This window comes from Muntiacus reevesi, chromosome 10, assembly GCF_963930625.1.
Source record: "Muntiacus reevesi chromosome 10, mMunRee1.1, whole genome shotgun sequence".
NCBI classification, from domain to species: Eukaryota; Metazoa; Chordata; class Mammalia; order Artiodactyla; family Cervidae; genus Muntiacus; species Muntiacus reevesi.
This window is the reverse complement of record NC_089258.1, coordinates 8,854,004-8,865,377: the sequence shown is the minus strand read 5'-3', so window position 1 is coordinate 8,865,377 and position 11,374 is coordinate 8,854,004. Positions and strand designations below refer to the sequence as shown.

Genomic DNA, 11,374 nt, shown 5'->3' with positions numbered 1-11,374 from the left:
CAGTCGCGGCAGGCGCTGCTGAGCGGGCCAAGGGTGGCCAGAGGCGCGCTCGCAGGGCTCTGGGACTGGCAGAGCCGGCCCAGGTCGGCGCGCGAAGCCGCGTCGGAGCGCACAGTACCGACCCACTCAGGCGCTTCGCCCCGCCCCGACGTCCGCGCCAGTGGCCTAACCTGCCCGACTCGCCGAACTCGCCTCAGCTCCCGGCGGCAGCAGGTGGCCCCGGACCTCCCCGCCGTTGCCGCAGCCGAGGTGGGCCACGCGCCCCGGAGCCCTCGCGAGCGGGATGGAGGCGGATGGGGACCTGGAGGAGCTGGCCCGGCTGCGCTCCGTCTTCGCCGCCTGCGACGCGAACCGCTCCGGGCGCCTGGAGCGTGAGGAGTTCCGCGCGTTGTGCGCAGAGTTGCGCGTGCGGCCGGCCGACGCCGAGGCCGTGTTCCAGCGGCTTGACGCCGATCGCGACGGTGCCATCACCTTCCAGGACTTCGCGCGCGGCTTTCGCGGGGCCCGCCGCGGGGGTCCGCCCCGGCGCTGGGGGCCGCGGGAGCCCGCGCCCGCCGCGGCCCGGGTGGGGTCCGACCCCGGGTCCGGCGAGCAGGACGAGGGCGACGAGGTCGCGGCGGCGGCTCTGGCCGCTCCCTGGGACCCGGCGAGCTCCGGCCAGGCTTGGCAGGACTTCCAGGAGCGACTCGGGGACGAGGTCAAGTTCATCCCCAGGTAGAGTGTGGTTTGGAGGGCTGGAGGTGGCGGTGGTGTTTCCTGTCCTTCCGGGGACCCTGCCATCTCTCCCCGTTACCTTCGGAGTGTGCAGACCCCGTGGATCCTCAGGCCCTCTCTTGTCTGCATTTATTGATTCATTTTAACTTTTCCCAGATGAGACCCTTTAAGGCACGAGAATCCGCTCAGCTGCAGAGGGCACTTTGTTAGTTACACAGGCCAGGGTGTAACCCACAGCGTCCGGAGATTCTTCCGGGACACTGGTTTAGGAGTGCTCCCCAAACCTCAGCGACTTGATTATATCGTCTCCTACTCCTGGTATCCAGGCTGCACCCGCAAGGGCAGCCCCGAGCGGTGACCCGGGCCGCTAGCCAATTTGGCATTCTCTATAATAGTTTTTGGTATTTTCTCCTGCTACGTAGAAAACAAAACCTTGGCGTGCATTTGTTTTGCTGCACACAAATATTCATCTCTGCTGCGTACTGAGCATTTTACAAGTTCATTCGTTGAATATTCAGAATAACTTTGGGTGTGGACTTTCTTATCTTTGATTGATGGAGCAATTTCAACCTAAAGACGTTAAGGGACTTGTCCAGTTGCTGAAAGCAGTATTTGATCCCGGATGTTGTGAACTGAAAAACTCTCACTTTTTATACCACAGAATAAAATGATATAATCACACAATAAGCTACTCTTGTGGCTCTGACAGAAATAGCACAGGATCAAGTTACTTTTCAGGCAAAAGGGGGATGCCTGCAGGTTCAGGACTTGGTGGGAAAGATACTCAGGTTTTATTGAGATTAATTTGCATCTGTCTCTGCTTGGAGTCGTATGTCTAGAGTCATTCTCACATCTTTCTCGGGCGCTACAAACATCTTACTACTATAAAATGTTTTTCTGCTCTCTGGATTTTCATTGAAATTGTATGGGTCTCTGGCTGTCATTGTTGGGAAGATCTGAAAGGCATCATTTTGGTTGGCAGTTCACATATCTGCAAAGAAGATTGAGAAAAGGAAATAGCCCTGGAAGGCAGCAGTGACCTGGCTCACCCGTTCACGGCTTACACCTGCGGGGCTCGGAGTTCTCACTTCCTCCCCCGCCCAGCTCCTTCTCCCTCCAGTTTGAAAAGTTCAGGCAATACTGGCCATGGAAAGTGACTCACTGCAGTATAAGAGGGATTGTGTAGAGAAAGTGGGTGTGATACCCATCTTTCCTATTATGTACAAATGAGTGAAAATGCAGTGTCTCCATTCAGGGAAGTTAAAAAAAAACTTTGAATATAAAAAAATATATATATATTTTGAATCAGCTTCCATCTGTAACTTGGTTTGGGTTCAGCTAGGTAAAAAAGGTAACAATATTAAGAATAAGAAAAGGTACACCCACAGCATATTTTATACACACACACACACACCAAACTACTTTTCAGAGTTGTCAGGTCTCAGCAGCAGATATTTGACTCAGCCTCTAAATGATCAAAATTATCTTGTTAAGGTCAGCATACAACCAGGACTTAATATTATTGGTGGCATTATTCTTATCACAGTGCCTTTCCGATTCTTGAGAACCTATTAAATTTAATGGCACCAGTGTCACCTGATAGCCTTGTGTCCTCAGCCCCACCCCCGCCTTCTGTGAGATTAGCAAGTACAATATTTGCCTTCCTGTACTTGTTGAAGAACTAAACTGAGTCGCTTCATCTGATTGTTTCTATGGCAGCCATTAGCTGTTTGGGTAAATTGGGTTCCTTCTATTCCACCTCGTCACATAGCTATTCACCTTCTCTTTCTCCCATCCAAACTTGATAAAAATCTATTGTTATTGACAATGCCATTGTCATTATTTTAGCCAAATTAATTCTGCAAACATTATTGAGTGCCTCCTTTGTGCCAACCACTATCTTAGGTACTGTCCTAGGTCCTTGGAGACAAAGAGCAGGAGACTGTGGTTCATGCCCTCAGGAAGTTCATAGTGTGAGTAAAATGTTTCTCAAAAATTTCCTTAGAGGGCATGTAAAAGCGGAAAAATTATTTGCAGGAAACTCCACGTATTGTGGGTTTCCCCGGTGGCTCAGTGGTTAAGAATCCGTCTGCAGTGTAGGAGTTGCACAAGACTGGGGTTGGATCCCTGGGTCGGGAATATCCCCTGGAGGAGGGCATGGCAACCACTCAAGTATAACTGCCTAGAGAATCCCGTGGACAGAGGAGCCTGGCGGGCTACAGTCCAAAGGGCTGCAAAGAGTCAGACATGACTGAAGCGACTTAGCATGCTACGAGTTGTGGGCATAGCCCAAGAGACTGCCAGCAAGCGGGAACTTTGTTTGAAGTTTTGAATTTTTATCTCAAATGAGAAGTCATGCTTTTGTTCATTTTACTGTTTAATATCTTGGGACTTGGTTTAACATAAAATATTTTCTTCCAGAGAAAAACCTGTTTCTGGGAAGGTGTGCCATTTCACCTGGTGCTTTAATTTCCCTCCTGGCACTCCATCTTCCTCCAGATGGCACCCTGTCCCATGCCTGTCTTTGGGGAGTGTTCATGTACAATTTGAGGAGAACAGATATCAGATATAAGAATGTTTGGTTCCTATAGAGGCAAAGCTGGTGGTGGTGATTTCCATTTCAAAGATCATTCAAGCTCTTAGATCAAAATGTTAAGCAAATTTGGGTTAAACTCCTCAGTCATTGATAATTGTGATATTAGAGAAAAATAATTTGTACTGTGAAAGAATAAAAATGGTTTCTGTGATATGTGTTAATACCCTCATCAGTTGACTTTCTCTTAGAAAACTGAGGGAGTCCTTGTCTTGAAGCCTGGGGAGGGAAGCGTGCTGAGTAGCCACGTGACCCGTTAACCTGAGATGGACATATGTCGATGGTCCAGAGGGTCAGGATGGGCCATGGCCACTTCCTGGTAAGCTGGAAGAAGGTCAGCCGCCAGGTGAAACCAGAATGAGCAGGGCAGTGTAGTTATGTAAGAGAATTCCAGAAGGAGGATTGCATCAGGCCAAGAAAAATTCATGAAGTGGGGAGAGAATGTCTGAGGAGAAATAGAGAGCAGACTTGTAACCACCTAGTGGAGCCAATTTCTGGGGCCACAGGCATTATCTTGGTGAAAGGAAGGTTTTTACACAGTGAGTACTCAATAAATATTTGTTCAGTGTTCTTTGATTCCTTGCTTCATATCCTGAGAATGCAGTTAGTTCATACTGTATGCATTCTCTTCATTTCTTTTGTTGGTTCCCTCCCTGTATTTGCAAGTTCCTGATGAGAGCTCATATGTCCCGAGATTGGCAAGGGGAGACAGATACAAGGTGTATGCGTGCATGTGTGTGTGTGTGTGTGTGCATGCGTGCATGCATTGACCATTTGACCAAGAAGGGGGCATGGCAGGAATTCATCTCTCTTGTCTAGTCAGAGCCAGAACTTTTCAGAGTGTTCTCAGTTCCATCTGTAGAAACTTTGAGTGTCATTTGTGGACTGATTAATAATTTAGAACCCCACATTCTCATAAACAGAAGCACAAGGGTCCAGCTGGCACCAGAACCACAATGGACTTGTGAACGGGCACGAGTTTTGCCACAGTATTTAGAGCAGACCCAGAGTGGGTGCCTCTGGTGTAATAAGGGTTCACACAGCTGATGACCTGCCAGCCAGGGTTAGGCTGGGGTTTGTTCAGGCACCAAAATTAGACCCACGTGTCCAGTTGTTTCACATGGTCTGTGCCCTTTCCACGTGCACAGTGTTAAAGAAGTCTTTTGTTGAATGATTTAGAAACAAGAAATTTAATTGAGAAGAACCAAAACTACCCACATGTGAACTGTTACGTGGATCATCAAAACAGTTTGCTTCAGCATGTCTGTGTAACTATGAGGATGGCAACCAAAATGGAGTGGAAATACAACAGCTGACACCAATGCCATTTAACTTGTAGGACGAAGCTACAGCAGGCGGAGGCGTACTTTCCTTTACATTTCCCATTCTTGGGGTCCACTTTAGGGCTCTGATCGTCGTCTTTTCTAACAGTGCAGTTGCTTCCTAAGCCCACTTCACCACTTCATGATATGGTGCTTGGCAAGATGGAAATGGGAGAGGAGAGAGGGATGCCTAGAGAGAGGTAAACCCAGGGAGAGGGCTGGAGACCCAGCGTGGGGAGGGCAGGGTGACCGGAGGCAGGAGACCAGCAGACAGATGGAGAGACAGTTATTGATTAGATTGATTAGATGACTGATTAGAGAGTGCCTCAGTTTCCCCTCTCTTCCCACTCAGTGTGCTTCTGGCCCTGAGTCAGCTTGAGGTGCAAGAGTTAAATTAGCTCTTCTCTGCTTGAGCGCAACTCTTAAAAATATCTTCCATATGTGAGCATCTGGTGCTTTGGATGGCGTTTGTAGTGTTTAAAGATAAACATATTTGTCACTCATGTGACCAGTCATGTCTGGTGTTCATCCAGAAGTAAAGATTTGCTCTAGCCTTGAGGTACCAGACTGGGTTGGACCTCAGTCCTGGAAGACGTTCGGAGATGTTTTTGACTGTGTGTGATGCTTACCTTTGGCACTAACTTTGGGGCCTGTCAGTGCTAGCCACAAGCTTTCCAGAGGTTTTCTGACTTTTCTTCATTCAGAACTGGGAGTGTGTGTGTGTGTGTGTGTGTGTGTGTGTAGTGTTGTTTCTGTTTAGACACTTAAGTCATATCTGACTCTTCTGCGACCCCATGGTCTGTAGCCCTGCCAGGCTCCTGTGTCCATGGGGTTTCCCAGGCAAGAATACTGGGGTGAGTTTTCATTTCCTTCTCTAGGGGTCTTCCCAACTCAAGGATCAAACTGGCATCTCCTGTATTGGCAGGCAGATTCTTTACCACTGAACCACCTGGGAAGCCCACGTGTGTGTGTGTGTGTGTGTGTATAATACATATATTTTATATATTTTATGTGCCTGTATGTCTCTATATAGATTATATATGTCTTTATTTCTAACTGTTGCTTGTCTGTTGCTTTTTGTTTTTTCTCTTCACAATTATCTGTATTATTACCCTACTGCTGAGTGGGAGAAACCTGTCTGTTAAAACCACAGCCCTTCATTGAACCTTCCAAACCTTACTCCTGGGCCCAGCAGGTATCTCTGTGTGGCTTACCTTTTATGATCTCTGCTTCCTGGTGGTGGCCCCTCCTGGCTCTGATATTGGAATTTCATCTCAGGGTAGTTTCTCTTTGGCCTCCTGGTCCCAGAAAGGTATTCTGGCCTTCCCAGCCTTAGAGGACTGCCAGCTTTGGCCATATGGACAGGGGGCTGCTCTGAACCTCAGATCTCACTGACTGTTCAAAGCCCTGCTGTCAGGTTTTGAGGAGAGATTGTTTGCTCTGCCCTTATGATGTAGGTACCAAGTAAAATGCCTGAGATGGGATGCCATTGAAAGACTACTCTCCAAGAACTACAGACTCTCTCTAGCTTGTCTTTTAGCCTGAATTTTTCACTTACTCCTCTCCTAAATCATTGTTGAAATTCAGTCGTGCTAATCCTATCACTTTGAATGTGTAAAACCTGTTTCTGGATTTCTTGCCAGGTTATATGATTTGATTTTATTTGTAAAACAGAAGTAGCCGAATTTGGCTAATCTTCCTGGAATGGAAGCATAGAGGCCGATGGCAGAGCCTTTAGATGATGGTGAGGTTAGGGTGCCAAGGTAATTCCGATGTCTGCATTTTTCTCCTAAGAGGATATACATAAGATACTTTCTTGCTTCTCGTATAGCTTGTTAAAGCTTAGTTGTACCTGACTGCAGTCTATTGTTGGAGGGTAGAAATGGGAAGAGATGATTTATTGTGGGTATTCAGGCTGCTCCTATCTAACTCTCTTTGTCTCATATCAGGTTTTAAAATGGGAAGTAAACACTGTTTCCCAGAGGAAAGTTGTATTGACGGAATGACATGTATGATTTCTTTGATGTTAGTTCCTCAAAAAAAAAGTTTCATTGCTTCAACTGGTAAATATGTGGGGCCTTCCAAATTATAATTGCTTCTGTCAGAGTAATTATAAAAAGAGAAAGGTGAATTTTAACTCTTGAGGCCTTCGTCTATATGCCTTATAAAAGCAAGACATATAGATGCAGTAGCTCAGGCATGTTTCTCTCATTCTTTCTCTAATTCCCCCAGTATTCATGTGCTTGCCAGTGTCCCAGGCACTAGAGAGACTCCCTGCAGACCTGACCCTGACCTTCAAGGAGCTTATTGTCTCACCTTTTTGAATACCTAGGAGTTTCTGACACCCAAAGGAGCTGAGATGCAGTATAATAAATGCATTTGGGCACATCTCCAAAATGTAGACATTTCATGGCAAGAGTGTTTCTCAAATTGGGGGACCTTTGGGTCTTTACATGTGTGCTTGGGAATCTTAAAAGACTAAACAGTTTTGTTTTCATTTTATGTTATCATTATCTGATAATATAAAACAAATTAATTTGAGCAGATTTGGAATCACCTAGATGACTGTAACGTGACAGATTTGACTGTTTCAGAACCTGCCTCTGTGGCGTTTAGGGTTGTGTGGCATCCACACCACTCTGTTCCTTGTCTTGGGCTGGTGAGGAAGGCACAGCTGTGGGCCTAGTGTAGATGACGTGTCCATGTAAATTGAAAGTGACCAGCAACACAGAGGGCTGGGTTGTCTGCGTTCTCAGTCAAAAAGTGATTGGGGAACAGGGTTTTGATCCTGTGAGTGTGGCTGGAGAGTGCAGCACGCAGGCTTCCAGGGCCATGATGCAGTGGCTTTGGGGCTGTGGTTTCAGTAGCGGAGTGTCCCTTGTCAGGTTAAATAAATGTTGCTCATTCTTACTCTCTTGATTTTCCGAACATGTGTTGGTCACATAAATGCTTGGGAGCTGTAAGGATAAGGAGTTTATATCTGGTTTATGTTTGTTCATAGTTAAGTGGCATGATATAAACAGTATTTATGTCACCTCTGGAATCCATATTTTCTTTAGTAAGGCCTACATGTTTATCAAGTGGGAGAAATACTGTTCCAAAAGAACTTGAAATCCTCAAGAACTTTATAAGATGGAAAACATTAGCCTGGTTTTCATTGCATATCAGTCTTGTTCGTCATTTAAATTGAAGGCATAATACAAACCAGCAATCCCACTGCTGGGCATATACACCGAGGAAACCAGAATTGAAAGAGACACGTGTACCCCAGTGTTCATCACAGCACTGTTTACAGTAGCCAGGACATGGAAGCAACCTACATGTCCATCGGCACACGAATGGATAAGAAAGCCGTGGTACCTATACACAACAGAATATTACTCAGCCATTAGAAAGAATGCATTTGAATCAGTTCTAATGAGGTGGATGAAACTGAAGCCTATTATATAGAGTGAAGTAAGTAAGAAAGAAAAACACCAATACAGTATTTGTATATATGTATATAAGTATATGGAATTTAGAAAAATGGTAATGATGACACTATATGCAAGACAGAAAAAGAGACACATATGTATAGGACAGACTTTTGGACTCTGTGGGAGAGGGCGAGGGTGGGATGATTTGAGAGAATAGCATTGAAACATGTATATTATCATATGTGAAATAGATCGCCAGGTCAGGTTGGATGCATGAGACAGGGTGCTCAGGGCTGGTGCACTGGGATGACCGAGGGATGGGATGGGGAGGGAGGTGGGAGGGGGGTTCAGGATGGGGAACACATGTACACCCATGGCTGATTCATGTCAGTGTATGGCAAAAACCACTACAATATTGTAAAGTAATTAGCCTCCAATTAAAATTAATTAAGGAATTAAAAAATAATAAATTGAAGGCATAATGTCAATATTGTGGAAGAAGTTCAACTTAAATTGCTCTCAGTCTTAAGGATCATTTTTCTTATTTGCCCAAAAAAGAAATTCTTCTTGCCTTTTTCCTATGTCATTCATTCACTGTTTCATTTAAAACACTTTTGTAATCCATGTGTGCCTGGGACTGCACTAGAAACTGGGTGCTTTAAAATTGTATCCAGTCAAAAAATCAAAGTTTCTTGGCCAGTTGCTCTCTCTCCAGAGGTGATGGCACCAGGGAATGTAATGAAGAGGGAAAATCACAATGTCTGTGTCCAGCTCTCAGTGGAAGTCAGGAAACATGCAGATGAACCAAATTCAGGGAGTTTATTCTTCTCTTTAGTAGAGCAGTTATCTTGTGTGTTAGTGTTACAGTTCCAACAAGAGAGACTCTCGGCTCTGATCAGATAATCTCCTCAGTCCCTCTGGTGGACTGTGGCTGATGTGATGGACTGGGAGCTCACAGACACCAAGGCCTCCGGGGTTAGGCAGGTAAACGTTGCCCCGGTGGAATGGAGTTGGAGCCCAGTACCCACCTCTGCATCGTCTGCTAGGAGTACAGACACACATGCTGCCGTGCAGGAGATAGGCCTGGTGTTGTCACTGATGCCAGCTTACAAAGGATGGTAAGATATCCAGAGTTTATGTAGGAATTTCCAGTTTTGTGTTCTCTGTGAAGGACAGAGCGCAAGTGGGAAAGATACTTTTCCTAGTTTGCAGCCCCTGTTTCCTACCTGAGAACGTGCACTGGTGAGTTCAAGTGTCAGATGTCATCTTTGCTTTGAAGGTCGTGTTGACGTGAATGTGTGCTTCCATGGCACTCTAACTTAGAACCTTAGCCATGGCTTCTTCTTCCCGGTCCAAGTTTGTGGGATAGTATTTTGACGCAAAGGTAGTCTATCTTTACTCTGTTTTTTGCTCTTGCATGTTCTTGTACTTTCCTGAGTTACCAGGTTCAGGCTCATCAGATGCTACTGTGCAGTATTTTCTATCTCCCGGTTATGCTGCTCTGTAAGAGTGTCCCTGGGGGAGGAGGGCTGAGCTCTGAAAGCACTGAGATGTCCAAAACACCTTTTACCCTCATGTCTTTCCTTCTCGTCATTTGAAGTTGAAAGTATTTGTCACAAATTTAAGACATGAAAAAAAGTCAATTGGCATGTAATAAAAATAAGGGATTTTAGTGATAACAGGTTATATTTTCTGGTAACACAGTGGTATTTCCTTTCATTATTGGAATATTTTGTCCTTCAGTCAAAAAAGATTTTTGTGAGGATGAAAAGATGCTCATCACTAATCATCAGAGAAATGCAGATCAAAACTGCAGTAGATCATGTTGATGTTTGGTAGAAACCAACACAGTACTGTAAAGCAATTACCCATCAATTAAAAATAAATAAGTTTTTTAAAAATTGTAATGGAATATTGCCACTTATTGGCTGTTATCAAAAAAACAAAATTATAAGTGCTAGTGAGAATGTAGAGAAATCGCGACCCTTGTATATTGTTGGTGGGAATGTAAATTGGTGCAGCCACTATGGAAAATGGTATGAAGGTTCCTCAGAAAAGTACAAACAGAACTGCCATATGATCCAGCAATCTCATTTCTGCATGTATATCCAAAAAAATTGAAATCAGGATCTTGACGAGATATCCGCACTCCTGTGATCATTGCAGCACTAGTAACAATAGCCAGCAGGTGCAAATAGTTCACATGCCCATTGACAGATGAATGAATAAAGAAAATGTGGTGTATACTTACAATGGAAAATTACTCAGCTGTACAAAAAGAAGGAATTTCTGCAGTATGTGATAACCCAGATGGACCTGAGGACACTATGCTGAGTGAAGTAAGCCAGTCACAGAAGGACAAATAATGTACAGTTCCACTTATCTGAGGTATCTAAAGTAGATAACTTTTAGAAAGTAGAATGGTGATTGCCAGGGGCTGGGGGATTAGGAAATGAAGAGTTGCTGTTCAGGGGTTTATGGAACTTCAGTCCTTCAACATGGAAAAGGTTCTACAAATCTGCATGAAAATAGGCATGTAGGCAACAACACTGTACACTTCAAAGTTTGTGAAGAATGTAGATTTATGTTATATGCTTCTTAACCACAAGAAAAGCAAACATGTAGAATGTAAAACTTCTTTTTTTTACAGAGGTAAGAGATCTGGATAGCTGCAGAGGCTCTATGTCTCATATCTACTTGGATCAGTCCCGAATATAGGCTCCCTCAAGGGTTACCCCTTAAATGTACCTGTCATTTTTAGGTAACTGAGCAGAAACATTTGTGATAATGACACATTCTGAGTGCTCCTTCCCACCACACATACTGAAAGCAACCACTCTTCAATTTTAGTTTTTGGGGACATTTTATGGGAATGTTCAGCCATGATACCCCCTCGTGAGCATTACAATTATGGAGTATGCTCAAGCGGCCATTTTCTTATAATGGTGCCTCTAACCTAGAGTGTTTTTTTGTTTTGTTTTTTAATGTCTGGTTAGAAAACAGACAAGCACAAATCAGTTCTTTATTCTGAATCCAGATGCAGTGGTGGAAGTCTCACCTGCTGTAAGCCTCCTGTGACTGCCTGGTCCCAAGGTGGAGGAGTGCTGGGAGGTTGTGGCAGGAGGTGCCGGCCTGTTGCCCATCTCCTTGGGCGTGATGGCTGTGGTTTTATCTCCTGGTGTGACCTCATACTTCTTGCTCCTGTAGAAAAGAGTGACATTCTGCCCTGGCTGAGGTGGAAGAATTCTTGAGGAGTCAACCAACGTTTGCTCAGAAACTCCATGTTTTTATGATTCAGCAATCCCACTGCTGGGTATACACACCAAGGA

The 11,374-nt window shown here is 44.9% G+C and overlaps 1 protein-coding gene across 1 annotated transcript in view; it reads left to right on the top strand.

Annotated features, from left to right (window-relative positions):
* Positions 1 to 203: 203 nt before the first annotated feature.
* RASEF (RAS and EF-hand domain containing) overlaps positions 204 to 11,374 on the top strand; it is a 93,777-nt gene continuing 82,606 nt past the window's right edge. Inside the window, exon 1 of the mRNA XM_065947011.1 lies at positions 204 to 714. Within this exon, the coding sequence (XP_065803083.1) occupies positions 284 to 714 (431 nt within the window). The 5' untranslated portion in view covers positions 204 to 283. The remainder of the gene's footprint in view (positions 715 to 11,374) is intronic.